The 16980-nt window shown below is 44.7% G+C and overlaps 1 protein-coding gene across 1 annotated transcript; it reads left to right on the top strand.

The window, feature by feature from the left end:
• Positions 1-7299: 7299 nt before the first annotated feature.
• LOC135540435 (5-aminolevulinate synthase, non-specific, mitochondrial-like) lies at positions 7300-16745 on the top strand. The gene is made up of 7 exons (XM_064967061.1): positions 7300-7455; positions 11066-11291; positions 11567-11749; positions 13687-13806; positions 15321-15540; positions 16188-16372; positions 16543-16745. Exons 2-7 carry the CDS (start codon positions 11087-11089, stop codon positions 16728-16730), a joined length of 1101 nt encoding a protein of 366 aa, XP_064823133.1. The 5' UTR covers positions 7300-7455; positions 11066-11086; the 3' UTR covers positions 16731-16745.
• Positions 16746-16980: the final 235 nt, after the last annotated feature.

Raw genomic sequence — 16980 nt, 5'->3', positions numbered from 1 at the left:
TACTTATGATTCAGTACTACACAAATTGGTTTAATTATTTATTTAACAGCTAACTAAATAATAACACAGAATTAACATACACACTTAATACAAAAGAAAAAGGTCCCTAGCGGACTGGCACAATATGGTGGCTTGTTACACAATGACATGGAGGGCGTGAGAAAAAGAGACACTTATCGTTTATACATTTTAGGAACTACTCTCACAGTAATCATATACTTTTGCACACGAACCACCGCCCGTTCGCTGTAAGAAATCATTCATGTATTTGCATGCGCATGCCTTCGTTCACATTCCCCTACTCACTTCTTCTTCACACCAGTATCTCAAACTCTTCCTACAGCCATCAAACAGCAGGAAAGGGCCAGTTTGAGACAGATACCCCCACCTATCCTTTCTTTGGATTGGTAGATCCAAATAAATAAAAAAATGAATATTCTATGAGGGTTGTTGACATCAACCGCCTGTATTCAATCATGATACCATGAATAGCCATCTCGAGACAACTCAGATAGAATTGTTTTTTTTTCTAAAAGTTGATGTCGGTGATGTCACATGTCCTATTTATATTTATAACAGTACACTCATAACAACCTAAGCATTACGCAACTTCTATTCAATCAAATAAACCTCACCCAGCAAATAAGCCATACATTTTCGTTGTTGACCAAATTCAGCACGCATTGACCGCCTTACAAGTCAATTATGATTGCATGTCTACTTATATTAACTATATAATTATTTATATAAGCCTACTGTATGCTAGCTAGTAAATGAATTAGCTAACTAACGTTAGCCTGCCTAGCTGGAACCTCTGAATAAGGAAACATTTTTATTTCTACAGTTTCCAAAAGCTAACCAAACAAAAGCATATTTACTTTTACGAGGCGTGTTTGTGCATTAACAGAACAATTTATTACTTATTTACATTAGTTTTTTACTTACACTTGTATGTTGACTCCGTATTGACGTTTTGGCTGACTTTTCTTAGCAGATGTACGATCATCACGAATTGAATTATGGGGCGTTTCAGGCCCCGAAGTGAACATAATTGTACACTCGTAAACTCCATTACAAAACGAGGGCTGAGGGGCTTACGTTGCAAACTTCCCTTGCTTGGCTTATCATTTGTTCCAACAACACATATGGCCGCGGGGATTCCCCCAAGGGCGTAAGGCGAGAGTAAGTTTATGAGTTTGAAACGCAGCCTCTGTTTCAAAGTAACATTATCACGTTATCAATGACGTCCGATGCTTCGTTTGATCACATAGTTTTTCAATCCTGTCCCCCACCGTGTCTCTTACTGTCCCTCCATCCTGAGATGGGCTGTCTGTCCCTCCATCCTGAGGTGGGCTGTCTGTCCCTCCATCCTGAGGTGGGCTGTCTGTCCCTCCATCCTGAGGTGGGCTGTCTGTCCTCCATCCTGAGATGGGCTGTCTGTCCCTCCATCCTGTCCTCCATCCTGAGGTGGGCTGTCTGTCCTCCATCCTGAGATGGGCTGTCTGTCCTCCATTCTGAGATGGGCTGTCTGTCCTCCATTCTGAGATGGGCTGTCTGTCCTGAGATGGGCTGTCTGTCCTCCATCCATTCTGTCCCTCCAGATGGGCTGTCTGTCCTCCATCCTGAGATGGGCTGTCTGTCCATCCATTCTGAGATGGGCTGTCTGTCCTCCATCCTGAGATGGGCTGTCTGTCCTCCATCCTGAGATGGGCTGTCTGTCCTCCATCCTGATTCTGAGATGGGGTCTGTCCTCCATTCTGAGAGTCCCCACCCTGAGCATTAATGATTCATCATTAGAGGCCATAGAGATGGGTTGTCAGTCCCCACCCTGAGCATTAATGATTCATCATTAGAGACCATAGAGTTGGGTTGTCAGTTGTCAGTCCCCATGGGTCGTCAGTCCCCACCTGAGCATTAATGATTCATCATTAGAGGCCATAGAGATGGGTCGTCAGTCCCCACCCTGAGCATTAATGATTCATCATTAGAGGCCATAGAGATGGGTCGTCAGTCCCCACCCTGAGCATTAATCATTCATCATTAGAGGCCATAGAGATGGGGGTCCTAACAGTGTGGTTCTCAGTCGTTATTTATCCTGGGAAAGGGAGAGCATGGCGCTTGCAATGCTAATGTTCAGACTGAATTGTCAATCAGTTAAGCAGAAGCCAAGGAGTTGATTAAAAAAACTGGTTAAAAATCCCACTGGGGCCACCCATATGCAAAAGGTAGTGGCCCTGTATAAGATCAGGTGGGAACCGACTTAAGATCCAGGAAAAGTCGCTGAGATTGGACAAAAGCTGTATAAGATCTGCTAAATCCAGGATGGGAACAGGAAGGGAAGAGATATAAGATCCAGGGAAATGAGGGCAGGAAGGGAATAGATGTATAAGATCCAGGGAAAGGTGGGAACAGGAAGGGAAGAGACCCCAGGGAAAGGTGGGAACAGGAAGGGAAGAGACCTGTATAAGCAGGGAAATTAATGATTCATCATTAGAGGCCGTAGAGATGGGTAGTGGGAACAGTCTGTATAAGATCCAGGGAAAGGTGGGAACCCTGAGCATTAATGATTCAGGTGGGAACATTAGAGGCCGTAAGAGATGGGTAAGATCCAGTCCCCACCCTGAGCATTAATGATTCATCATCAGAGGCCTGTATAAGAGAGGCCAGATTTAGACATCACATATAATGTAACAGTTCCATTTCACGCCCTGCTGTTCATATAAATACTTTATTATAATTTACCGATTTATCTCAGTTATTTATCCTGGGAAAGGAGTTGTTTGGACTGATAAATCTCAGTAAATGGGTTTCCGCCATTCAATCTTGATCCTAATGTTCAGAATGAATTGTCAATCAGTTAAGCAGAAGCCAAGGAGTTGATTAAAAAAACTGGTTAAAAATAAACAGCAACAGTTGTGGAACAGGAAGGGAAAACAGGGGAAGAGACCTGTATAAGATCCAGGAAAAGGTGGGAACAGGAAGGTGGGAAAAGGAAGAGACCTGTATAAGATCCAGGGAAAGGTGAGGAAAAGGAAGGGAAGAGACCTGTATAAGAAGATCCAGGGAAAGGTGGGAACAGGAAGGGAAGAGACCTGTATAAGATCCAGGGAAAGGTGGGAACAGGAAGGGAAGAGACCTGTATAAGATCCAGGGAAAGGTGGGAACAGGAAGGGAAGAGACCTGTATAAGATCCAGGAAAAGGTGGGAACAGGAAGGGAAGAGACCTGTGGGATAAGATCCAGTAAAAGGTGGGAACAGGAAGGAACTGGGAAGAGGACCTGTATAAGATCCAGGGAAAGGTGGGAACAGGAAGGTAAGAGACCTGTATAAGATCCTGAGAGGGAAAGGTGAGACTGGGGGCTGAGAGGAAGGTCCTCAGGCTGAGAGGCTGAGAGAAGGGAGAGGAAAGACTGTGAGACTCACAAGGCTGAGACTGGGACACACAAGGCTGAGACTGGGACACACAGGGCTGAGACTGGGACACACAAGGCTGAGACTGGGACACACAAGGCTGAGACTGGGACACACAAGGCTGAGACTGAGACATACAAGGCTGAGACTGGGACACACAAGGCTGAGACTGGGACACACAAGGCTGAGACTGGGACACACAAGGCTGAGACTGGGACACACAGGGCTGAGACTGGGACATACAAGGCTGAGACTGGGACACACAGGGCTGAGACTGGGACACACAAGGCTGAGACTGGGACACACAAGGCTGAGACTGGGACACACAAGGCTGAGACTGGGACATACAAGGGTGGGACTGGGACACACAAGGCTGAGACTGGGACATACAAGGCTGAGACTGGGACATACAAGGCTGAGACTGGGACACACAAGGGACTGAGACTGGGACATACAAGGCTGAGACTGGGACACACAAGGCTGAGACTGGGACACACAAGGCTGAGACTGGGACATACAAGGGTGGGACTGGGACACACAAGGCTGAGACTGGGACACACAAGGCTGAGACTGGGACACACAAGGCTGAGAGACTGGGACACACAAGGCTGAGACTGAGACACACAAGGCTGAGACTGGGACACACAAGGCTGAGACTGAGACACACAAGGCTGAGATGGGACACACAAGGCTGAGAGACTGAGACACACAAGGCTGAGACTGGGACACACAAGGCTGAGACTGGGACACACAAGGGGACATACACAAGGCTGAGACTGGGACAGGGTGAGACAGGGCTGAGAGACTGGGACACACAAGGCTGAGACTGGGACACACAGGGCTGAGACTGGGACATACAGACTGGGACACACAAGGCTGAGACTGGGACATACAAGGCTGAGACTGGGACACACAAGGCTGAGACTGGGACAAGGCTGAGACTGGGACACACAAGGCTGAGACTGGGACACACAAGGCTGAGACTGGGACTGGGACACAAGGCTGAGACTGGGACACACAGGGCTGAGACTGGGACACACAAGGCTGAGACTGGGACACACAAGGCTGAGACTGGGACACACAAGGCTGAGACTGAGACACACAAGGCTGAGACTGGGACACACAAGGCTGAGACTGGGACAGGCACAGGGCTGAGACTGGGACACACAAGGCTGAGACTGGGACATACAAGGCTGAGACTGGGACACACAAGGCTGAGACTGGGACACACACAAGGCTGAGACTGGGACACACAAGGCTGAAACTGGGACATACAAGGCTGAGACTGGGACACACAAGGCTGAGACTGGGACACACAAGGCTGAGACTGGGACATACAAGGCTGAGACTGGGACACACAAGGCTGAGACTGGGACACACAAGGCTGAGAGACACACAAGGCTGAGACTGGGACACACAAGGCTGAGACTGGGACACACAAGGCTGAGACTGGGACACACAAGGCTGAGACTGAGACACACAAGGCTGAGACTGGGACACACAAGGCTGAGACTGGGACACACAAGGCTGAGACACACAAGGCTGAGACTGGGACACACAAGGCTGAGACTGGGACACACAAGGCTGAGACTGGGACACACAAGGCTGAGACTGGGACTGGGACACAAGGGTGAGACTGGGACACACAAGGCTGAGACTGGGACACACAAGGCTGAGACTGGGACACACAAGGCTGAGACTGGGACACAAGGCTGAGACTGGGACACACTGAGACTGGGACACACAGGGCTGAGACTGGGACACACAAGGCTGAGACTGGGACACACAAGGGCTGAGACTGGGACACACAAGGCTGAGACTGGGACACACAAGGCTGAGACTGGGACACACAAGGCTGAGACTGGGACACACAAGGCTGAGACTGGGACACACAAGGCTGAGACTGAGACTGGGACTGGGACACAAGGCTGAGACTGGGACATACAAGGCTGAGACTGACTGGGACACACAAGGCTGAGACTGGGACAAGGCTGAGACACACACAAGGCTGAGACTGGGACACACAAGGCTGAGACTGGGACACACAAGGCTGAGACTGGGACACACAGGGCTGAGACTGGGACACACAAGGCTGAGACTGGGACACACAAGGCTGAGACTGGGACACACAAGGGTGAGACTGGGACACACAAGGCTGAGACTGGGACACACAAGGCTGAGACTGGGACACACAAGGCTCAACAGGACATTGAAATTGGTGGGGAAACATCCAACTGAGAGGTGTGATCTTTGCCAGGAGAAGATGAAGACGGTGAAATAGAATCAATGTTCTATTTCAGTGCCAGAAATATGTGAGAGAAAAGGGAACGATTGTTATTAGATTTGAGGTGTAATGGAGTTGAAGAGCCAAGATTAAGCGAACTGCTGGGGAAATCTTCAGTGGATGTTACGAGATTATTGGGTAGGATTTATACCATCCTTGTCTCTGGTCCACACTCCAGGCCAGGTGGTGGTAATGCACCTTAAAGTTGGTTGCCAACTGCCATTAAAAAGCCTAGTGGTTAGAGTGTTGGACTAGTAACCAGAAGGTTAGAAGTTCAAACCCCTGAGCTGACAAGGTACAAATCTCTTGTTCTGTCCCTGAACAGGCAGTTAACCCACTGTTCCTAGGCTGTCATTGAAAATAAGAATTTGTTCTTAACTGACTTGCCTAGTTAAATAAAGGTAAAATAAAAATATTTTAAAAAATCCACAGAAGAAGTGGCAGCTGACAAGTGGTGGTCTTGTCATGAATTCCATCTGTAAGTAGTTGATCTGAGCGTATTGCTTTTGAATATTTCACACAAATATAATGGCTGTAAACAAAAATACAAACAAAACACAGTTCTGCTGACTGCAGGGGTTGTCCCAGAGGGCATTTAAACATTTTTAACATTCAACACACAAGTTCTCTGCAAGCTTCAAATTACATCATTTACAGAAAATTGTTGAACGGAAAGACGCTTCACTTAATCCAGAATGTCATTCGCCTAATCGATTTGATCAAGTTGAAATAAGGACACAACGCAGTGTTGCTATATTGCAGCTCTGACACTAAAGGGAGCACTCACACAACAAATCAGAGTCAAGCTTTTTGTTTCAGCACGTCCACATCTTCAGTAACACCTTTGACAGTCTCTGAATCTTACCAACAATGGAAGGTCAAAATTGTGTGTATTCAATTCTATTTAAACGGTATTACCAAAATACAACATATGACCATTCTCTTTCAATAAAGTTATTGTATTTCCCAAGACAACAATTACAAAAAAAAATAATTACAAACTCTAAATGAAATGCAGACTTCATAAATTAATGTTTAGCTACATGTAGGCTAATTGTTTATAGAAAATGATGACAAGAGGATATGAGTGAGTCATACATGTTCATTTTGAAATAATGGAACATTATCTGAGGGCAAGGGTGGCCTGCGGTTTCCACTAGTCACCACAGCCACAAAATCTACATTGGCTTTATTTTAAATTTTGGTCATAATTTAAGGTTGGCAATGTGGTTTAAGGGTAGGGTTACAATCACATTTGGGATGGCAGGTAGCGTTGGGGCAGGTTAGAGCATTGGGCCAGTAACCAAAAGGTTGTCGGATCAAACCCCTGTGCTGACAAGGTAAACATTTGAAAAAGGCAGTTAGTTAACCTACTGTTCCCCGGTTGGCCGTCATTGTAAATAATAATTTGTTCTTAACTGACTTGCCTAGTTAAATGAAGGTTACATTTGAAAACATTGTAAGAAGCGAAATTGAAGATTATGACTTTGTGGCTGTGGTAACTAGTGACGGTAGCCAGGACTATCTGGGATGGGTGCTATGACGTACTAACTAATCTTCTCGCGATACTTAATAGTCGCAGTAGATTTTATAAGCCGGTTGCGTATCCCGGTCCTGTCGTTCGTCCTCAGTGTAGGATAACGAAGCAGTAGCGTAATATATTTACACTGAAACAGCGTTAAGAGCTTGCTTGCCAAGTTATATTTTAATTTATTTCTTTATTCATTCGTGAGAGGGTGAACCGAAACACACCGAGCGAGGTAAGCAAACGAGAACAAGCCATTCGTCTTTAATTTATCCGGTTTCGGTAGTTAGCGTGCCCGGTATGCTAGTTAGTGGGGTTAACCTTGCATGGCTACCCGGAATCTTTGCTCCGGTCAAATGTTAACGTTACATCACGGTCACGGATGTACGTTTCTTATCCGCAAGGAAGTATGTAGCGAATGAATGTATATAGAGCAGCTGCAGAATTCAGTTCCAGCGGTCATGTAAGAGCTAACCGGGGCCGATGATTAGGTTGTCCGTGTTATCCGGGATTCTTCGGACGACCATAACCCTTCCTTCAGGTGTATCAAAACCAACTCTGACCCAACTCTTCATTTGGGGGGACAGGTCGAAAACCATTAAACAAGTATGGTAATTTAGCTCGCTACGCAGACGCTCTTTGAAGTGTGGTGCAGTGATTAATTAACATGTATGTTGTAAGGCAAAATAAAACGGTGTGGTCAGCATGCGAGTTATGACATCTAAAATGTAAGTGTAGCTACTTAACCCGGTAGCTATGAAATGTTTCTCTTGACTTGATTCACAACTAACTTCTGGTATTTTAGGCTCACTTGACTTAATTTGGCATGTCAGATTACACCGCAATGTAATTTAACTGTAATCGAAATACTTTTTAAATGTCAAATATTTTTTTTGCCATGATTTAAAAAAATGATATGGACTGGAAGAAGGCAGGACAAACTCAATTTCACTTTTTCACTCGTTAAAATCAAAATAAATCAACACGTTTTTTGCTCAGTCGATAGTTTAGATTAAAAAATAATGAATAAAATCTGCAATATGTAACTTCTTGGGTGACCAGACGCAATTCACATAGAACATTAGAACATTCTCATTGAATTTAAGAAGCGGTAATGTGTTCCGTATGCTATTTCTATTCTTTCTGTTTCGTTGGTCTCTTTCATTAGGTTTTGTACACCAGCTGAAAATACAATATTTTTTGGTGTAAATGGATTATTTTCAATTACATGTGTCACACTTGTTCATATTACTTTTATTTAGCTAAATTAGTACTTTAAAAACAAGGGTTGTATCAACTAGTTTCAAACAAATTATATACCTGTCCAACAAGTCAGTTTGTCAAATTTCTGCCCGGCTAGAGCTGCCCCGGGTCAACTGTAAGTGCTGTTATTGTGAAGTGGCATTGTCAAGCATCAATAATGGCACAATCATGAAGGCCACGCAAGCTCACACAATGGGAGTGCTGAAGTGTGTAAGAAAGTATGTCCTTGGTTGCAACACTTATTTGAATGACTGCAAGCCAGGCCTAATTGCCCAACATCTGTGCCTGACCTCACTAATGCTCTAGTTCCATTCAGCTGCAAATGTTCCTACATCTCGTGGAAAGCCTTCCCAGAAGAGTGGAGGCTGTTATAGCAGCAATGTTCCAACATCTCGTGGAAAGCCTTCCCAGAAGAGTGGAGGCTGTTATAGCAGCAATGTTCCAACATCTCGTGGAAAGCCTTCCCAGAAGAGTGGAGGCTGTTATAGCAGCAATGTTCCTACATCTAGTGGAAAGCCTTCCCAGAAGAGTGGAGGCTGTTATAGCAGCAATGTTCCTACATCTAGTGGAAAGCCTTCCCAGAAGAGTGGAGGCTGTTATAGTAGCAAAGGGTAGACCAACTCCATATTAATGTGTATAGTTTTTGAATGAGATGTTTGACAAGCATGTGTCCACATGCTTTAGGTCATGGTGTGTGTGCAACAATTTTAGAGTTTTAGTTCTTATAAGGAAATCGGTCAATTGAAATAGGTAATTTAGGATGTTAACAAATTTGTGTTCAATTAATCACATCGATAGTGTATGGAAATCACTGAAACTGGGACAATTCAGCTACATGAGCCTTTTGCGCTCAACTAAAAGACTAACCACAACAAACTTGGGTATACTTCATGAGAACCTGTAGTAGCCACTTATCAACTCAGTAGTGAGTCATTTAGCAGATTGTTAACCCTAATTGTTCCTGTATGTGTCACTGGGTGAGAGCCTTGCCCAATATCCCCCCCCCCACACGGTTCAGGAATTAAAACTTTTGTCACTAGTACTGACTGGCTCAACGCTCTGAACCTTCAGGCTACCCGTTGGACAGTGTTTACGGTAGACGGCCGACACGAACAGTGAAACAACACTATTTTATTTGACTGGATAGCCTCATCTCCAAGGGTCGTTCTACATAGACAGGGATTGGATCTCATTTGAGTGCTGACTTGACTCAAATACGTGTATTCGTTTGTGGGCAGTGGGTCGTTTTTTAAAGAGGGCGCCATACATGTCCTTAGCCGTTTGCGTCTGAAATTGACAGGTCTTTCCTGTGACGGACAGGCGTGTATAATAAAATCAACAGTACCAAATCACAGATGTTAAGCTGACTTTGATATTGACAATCTGGCGGTACAAATTGTGTAATTTCACTCGCTTGTATGAGGTGAAAATGAGAGCTTGTCCTAAGGTAGTAATGCAAACTGTCCCGATTACATTAGGGGAAATTATCGCTAAAATGTCATACGGTGAAATAATTCAACATGTCCATTTTGGATGCTGGTATATGTTGCACACTCCCAATTTGAAAAACGAGCAAAGCTGTAATTAACTGGTTAAAATATCTCAATCACAATTTAGCTGGAGGCTGTTTACAGAGCTTCATTAGTGTCTGTGAGCTACCTGAATGTTTACCGTCCCTACTGGAACAACACGGTCCTAGACGAGACTGCTTTTTCGAGGTTTCCTTCTCCCTTCCAACTGTACCAACAGTGTTTCCAAGAAAGGGAGGCTGTCTAGGAAAACGTGGGCTGCATTCCAAACACATAAAAGCCACACCCGCAAATTAGGTGGCCACTTCTGATGACATTTGATGAGTACACACTTGCAGGGCGAGGAAGGGAGGAATTGTAAATGGACCGCCCTTGTCTGGACATCGTTACGCGTTTGTCCCGCAATGATTGTTTTCAACCACCGGTAGGTTGTGGGTTTATTTGTCACTTGTGATTGCATGTCTACTTCCATTAAATATGTTAAAATAGCTAGAAAATAAATGAGCTAATGTTAGCCTGCCTAGCTGGAACTTCTTTAGAAGGAAAATGTTTTATTTCAAATTTGCCAAAAGCTAACCAAGCAAAAACATTACTTTCTATGAGAGTTGACGTGTTTGTGCCATGTGCATTAGTAGCGCAATTTCTAATTTATTTACATTTTTTACTTGTAAAGTCTGATTCAAAGGAGAAGCCCCAACGGTATGTTAATTTGGTTCTGACACCGATATATCTGCTGATAGACTGTTTTACAGCGGGAAAATGAGTCACGTTTCCACCCTGAATTCTCATAAATTGCAATCCAGAAGAGTAACTGTCCAGTAAGCTTCAATTATTGACTTCATACCTTGTGACAAGGACATTATGAGACTGGCCACTAGTGTTCAGATCACCATGACATTCCCCTTTTCATCCTATTTATGGAGTATCCGTTATCGGCCGATACAATGCGTTAAAAGGACAATATCTGCTGATACACGGGTGAATGGCTATATCGGTTGGGCTCTAAAAGAAATGTCGTCAATCCTAATCGTCACCTTTTTGTTTCCCCTCAAGGCTTTGACAATCACTGTAAGGATGGAGACTTTAATTCGCCGCTGCCCGTTCCTGTCCCGCGTGCCCCAGACCTTCCTCCAGCAGGCCCGGAAATCCCTGGTGGTCTATGCCCAGAGATGTCCTGTGATGATGAACCTGGCCTCCAAGCCTGTGGCCCGCTCTCTCTGCTCCTCCTCAGCTAGCTTCCAGAAGGCTGAGGACACCGTGACTTCAGCCCAGACACCAGGTGAGGGGTGTGGATATCAATCTTACACTGACCCTTGCTGGGTTATGTAGAGGCAGGAGTTTTCATGGTGGTCAGATCACACAATCAGGGAAAACTCTTGCGGAGAGACATGGGTTTTTGTCTTCTGCAGCGTTACAACAGTCTATACGAGTACAGTTATATCTCATGGCAAGAAACTCTTGATTCCAATAACCAACTCGTCAAAAGCTGTAATTATTTAAATCCGCTGTGTGTTGCTCTTCATCACCTTACCCTAGTGTCTTCTTCTTTTTTAGGAGCCAATGGGGGCACTACCACCAAGTTGCCTCAGAGCCACCCCATGCCCCTCTCTGGCCAGGTCTCGGGGGCCTCCAAGTGCCCCTTCCTGGCGGCCGAGATGGGCCAGAACAGCGGTGTGGTGCGCCAGGCCAGCCTCCAGCTGCAGGAGGACGTGCAGGAGGTCCGCACCGTCCAGAGAGGTAAACAAGAGGTTAAACCACCTGGAGTCATATTCATATTGGATCATTGGTTTAATACAGGTTAAGGCTCTGAATTAAAAGTCTACTTTATTAATCAGAGGTACATGACATCATATCCTAATAGTATAAGAGGTACATGACATCATATCCTAATAGTATAAGAGGTACATGACATCATATCCTAATAGTATAAGAGGTACATGACATCATATCCTAATAGTATAAGAGGTACATGACATCATATCCTAATAGTATAAGAGGTACATGACATCATATCCTAATAGTATAAGAGGTACATGACATCATATCCTAATAGTATAAGAGGTACATGACATCATATCCTAATAGTATAAGAGGTACATGACATCATATCCTAATAGTATAAGAGGTACATGACATCATATCCTAATAACCTGGAGGCTGATATTATTTGACCAATGGAGATGTAGGTCATTTACAGCCATACAAAATAAATACATCATACTAATGTTGACATCATTCCTAATAGTATAAGAGGTGACTAATAGTATAAGAGGTACAGGACATTTTTGAATGTCCTTCCTCATATCTAATAGTATAAGAGGTACAGGTTATTCTGACCTAATAGTTACGCTGACATTACTGTTCAGTCCATGGCACAGTTCTAATAATTTATATTTGACACATTTAAAGCCATACAAAATAAATATATACATATCTTTTTTATATATTCTGCCTATTACGCTGACATTATGTGGACATCCCTTCAAATGAGTGGATTCGGCTATTTCAGCCACACCCGTTGGTGACAGATGTATAACATCTAGCACACAGCCATGCAATCTCCATAACATAACATTGTCAGTAGAATGGCCTTACTGAAGAGCTCGAGGACTTTCAACACGGTACTGTCCTAGGATGCCACCTTTCCAACAAGTTGTGGAAATGTCTAGGAGAAAAACTGCTCCGCCACAAAGTGGTAGGCCACACGAGCTCACAGAACAGGACCACCGACTGCTGTAGCGAGTAAACATCGCTTGTCCTCGGTTGCGACACTCACTGAGTTCCAAACTGTCTCTGGAAGCAAAGTCGGCACAGAACTGTTCGTCGGGAGAAATGGGTTTCCATGGCCGAGCAGACGCACACAAGCCTAAGCTCACCATGAGCAATGCCAAGCGTTGGGTGGAGTGGTGTAAAGCTCGCCGCCATTGGACTCTGGAGCAGTGGAAACATGCTCTCTGGAGTGATGAATCCCACTTCACCAGTCCGGCAGTCCTGACAGACGAATCTGGGTTTGGCGGATACCTGCCAAACGCTACCTGTCCGACTGTACATTTTGGTGGAGGAGGAATAATGGTTTGGGACTGTTTTTCATGGTTCGGGCCCCTTAGTTCCAGTGAAGGGAAATCCTAAAGCTACAGCATGTCATTCTAGACTATTCTGTGCTTCCAATATTGTGTCAACAGTTGGAAGGCCCTTTCCTGTTTCGGCATGACAATGCCCCCGTGCGCAAAGCGAGGTCCATACAGAAATGGTTTGCCGAGATCGGTGTGGAAGAACTTGACTGGCCTGCACAGAGCACCTGACCTCAACCCCATCGAACACTTTTAGGATGAATTTGAACAGCTGTGAGCCAGGCTGACTTGGCCAACAGTGCCTGAACTCACTAATAGTCTACAGGTACTTTGTACCTGAATGGAAGCAATGTTCCAACATCCTAGAAGAAAGCTGGAGGCTGTAATGGCTGTAAAGGGGGGGGGGGCAACTCCATATTAATGCTCATGATTTTAGAATGAGATGACTGACGAGCTTATACTTTTGGGCGGTGTCCACATACTTTTGGTCATGTAGGTCACGGCTAGACCATAGCTGTACCCTGTCTGTCAGATCCAGCCCATAGAAATAATCAAATAAACTTTGTCTTTATTCAGTCATCGCTAATCACGGTGTTTCTCCAGATGTGACCCAGGTCCTGGCCAGCTCTTCTGGTGCGGTCAACACCTCCAATCTGATGAAGAAGTTGCTGAAGCAACGTCCAACCAGGATGTCCCAACTGCTGCAGGAGAACATGCCCAGCTGTGAGTCACCAAGATCAGACCGTTCAAACTTTTATTGTCCCCGTAGGGAAGTTTAATTGTGCAGCCTGAAGCATATAAGGCTGTTTTTCATAGGATTTGTATTGTGTGTCTTGAAGAAAATAATTAGTTAATGTTTGTCTAAATTGTCTCATTGTCTTAATGTTTGTGGTTCCTTTTCAAACAACTGTTAGCCATTCTTGTCAGTCCTTTTTTTTTTTAAATATCGCCTCGCTCGTCCCAAGTGGCGTTACACTTTAAACGTGTTGCGATTGATGTCATGGCGACGTGACATTGCGTTTAATTTCTTCACGTTCACAAAGTCAGCAGCTCACCATAGATGTAATCATGACCTTTTTTTAAATGTTTTCCATTTATGGTAAAAAAAATTTAAAGTTTGCAATGGTTGAACAAAATGTTTAGATTTGTTCTAGTTATTATGAGCCTGTTAGCTAACAAACCACATCTTTGTCTCTGAAAAGTTGCTTTTAGTTGCCTGGCTTGCTAGATTGACATAAATCCTAAATACATTTTAAAGATGGCCTTTTTGGTGTAAAAAAAAAAGAGCATGATATGTTTTGATTTGACCAGGCTGATGACATGTTAATACGGGCTGCTGTTTTTGTGTTTATACTTTTTCATTTTTATTTTATAACACCTTTATTCAACCAGGTAGTCAAGTTGAGAACACCTTTATTCAACCAGGTAGTCAAGTTGAGAACGCCTTTATTTAACCAGGTAGGCAAGTTGAGAACGCCTTTATTTAACCAGGTAGGCAAGTTGAGAATGCCTTTATTCAACCAGGTAGGCAAGTTGAGAATGCCTTTATTCAACCAGGTAGGCAAGTTGAGAACGCCTTTATTCAACCAGGTAGGCAAGTTGAGAACGCCTTTATTCAACCAGGTAGGCAAGTTGAGAACGCCTTTATTTAACCAGGTAGGCAAGTTGAGAACGCCTTTATTTAACCAGGTAGGCAAGTTGAGAACGCCTTTATTTAACCAGGTAGGCAAGTTGAGAACAAGTTCTCATTTACAATTGCGACCTGGCCAAGATAAAGCAAAGCAGTTCGACACATATACAACAACACAGAGTTACACATGGAGTAAAACAAACATACAGTCAATAAGACAGTATAAACAAGTCTATATACGATGTGAGCAAATGAGGTGAGATAAGGGAGGTAAAGGCAAAAAAAGGCCATGGTGGCAAAGTAAATACAATACAGCAAGTAAAACAATGGAATGGTAGATTTGCAGTGTCATTCATAATGACAATATGTTCATTTAATTAGAGCCAAAGCTGGGAAGTTAAAAGGCATTATACTGAGGGGTTGGCAGGACTTTTAAATGACCCCATGATGACCCCAGGTTGGTTGGCGGAAATAACACCAGAGCCTTTGTCGTCGGCCTCGCAGATATAAAGTTGACGGGATACTTAAGTTGTTTCGAAATGTTCCATTTGTACTGAAACAGGAAACTCTTCTACCTTGTAATCATGTTTCCTTCCTCTCCCTGCAGTCTCTAACTTCCGCTACGATGAGTTCTTCGAGAGGAAGATTGAGGAGAAGAAGAGTGATCACACGTACCGCGTCTTTAAGACGGTTAACCGGCGAGCCACGGACTTCCCCATGGGTGACGACTACACCGATTCCCTTAGCGACAGGAGAGACGTGTCTGTGTGGTGCTCCAATGACTACCTGGGCATGAGCAGACACCCGCGGGTCGTCAACTCCATCACGTAAGTAGCCGGACACTCGTTGGATGGATCGATAAATGAGGTGGACAGACCGGTGGTTTTGATGGGTTTTGTTTAGTAGAACACACAGTAGGAAAACCATTTGAAACACACAAATTGCATTTTTCTTTCCCCCAGATTAGTAGTTGGCTACCTCCCTCATTTCATTCAGTTTCAGAACATTTCATTTTTTTTTTCATACAACCTACTGAACACAACGATGGAAACAACCAGAAGCTTAATTGATCCCTGAGGGAACAGACTGTGTTTCACTGTTCCCCCTGAGGACCAATCAAATATCTCTTGGGTTCTATGTAGATACCCACAAAGGGCAGTCTGTTAATGACTCCGTGAAGGTGTGAGCTTGTTAATTGGCTTGTTTACCCGGTGGAGGTGTTGCCAGACTTTGGGGTCATCATGGTTCTGAGGTCATCATGGTTCCGGGGTCATCATGGTTCCGGGGTCATCATGGTTCCGGGGTCATCATGGTTCCGGGGTCATCATGGTTCCGGGGTCATCATGGTTCCGGGGTCATCATGGTTCCGGGGTCATCATGGTTCCGGGGTCATCATGGTTCCGGGGTCATCATGGTTCCGGGGTCATCATGGTTCTGGGGTCATCATGTTGACTTTACCTGCTGTTGTTTCCAGGGAGACGTTGCATAAGCATGGCAGTGGGGCTGGAGGAACCAGGAACATCTCTGGGACCAGTAAGTTCCACGTGGAGCTGGAACAGGAACTAGCAGACCTCCACAGGAAGGACGCTGCGCTTCTCTTCACTTCCTGCTTCGTAGCCAATGACTCCACCTTGTTCACCCTGGCCAAGATGATGCCAGGTAACCATGCCCCGTTACTTACCTGCTCTTGCACCATAAACTGTACTTCCAGATAACAATGGGCGAGTTAAAGTTTTTTTTTGTGTCGCCCAGGTGTGCAGAGTTTGTACATTTGCGAGTTAATCTGGTTCATGGTACCGAACAGCCTGTTTATTCTCCTCTCTCTCCAGGCTGTGAGATCTACTCTGATGCAGGGAATCACGCCTCCATGATCCAGGGCATCCGGAACAGTGGCGCCAAGAAGTTCATCTTCCGTCACAATGACCCCGACCACTTGAGAGAGCTGCTGCTGAAATCGGACCCCTCCTCTCCAAAGATCGTGGCCTTCGAGACGGTCCACTCCATGGATGGTGAGTGACGTTCTTGTAATGTGTCCCAAAGGGTTCCCTATATAGTGCCCTACTTCTGCCCCCATAGGTCTCTGGTCAAAAGTAGTGCATTATATAGGTTGACATTTGAAACACATGTAACTTTTTTGGGGGGGCAGCGGGGGGGGCGACCTGACCAAACTAACATAGGAATGGTTTATGTAGATCTCTTTCTAATTGAAAGCAAGTCTAAGAAGTGGTAGACCTGTTTTTATGAGCACTATTCTATGCTTCCTGTAA

Source organism: Oncorhynchus masou, chromosome 5 (assembly GCF_036934945.1).
Source record: "Oncorhynchus masou masou isolate Uvic2021 chromosome 5, UVic_Omas_1.1, whole genome shotgun sequence".
Classification (NCBI taxonomy): Eukaryota; Metazoa; Chordata; class Actinopteri; order Salmoniformes; family Salmonidae; genus Oncorhynchus; species Oncorhynchus masou.
Note: the sequence above shows the minus strand (reverse complement) of the source record. Positions and strands in the feature narration are given on the sequence as shown.

Excerpts from the sequence above, each read along its gene's own strand:
- LOC135540435 (XM_064967061.1), top strand. The coding sequence starts at position 11,087 with ATGGAGACTTTAATTCGCCGCTGCCCGTTCCTGTCCCGCGTGCCCCAG. Across the intron at positions 11,750-13,686 it reads GGTCCGCACCGTCCAGAGAG|ATGTGACCCAGGTCCTGGCC; the intron begins GTAAACAAGAGG and ends GTGTTTCTCCAG. Across the intron at positions 16,373-16,542 it reads CCTGGCCAAGATGATGCCAG|GCTGTGAGATCTACTCTGAT; the intron begins GTAACCATGCCC and ends CTCTCTCTCCAG.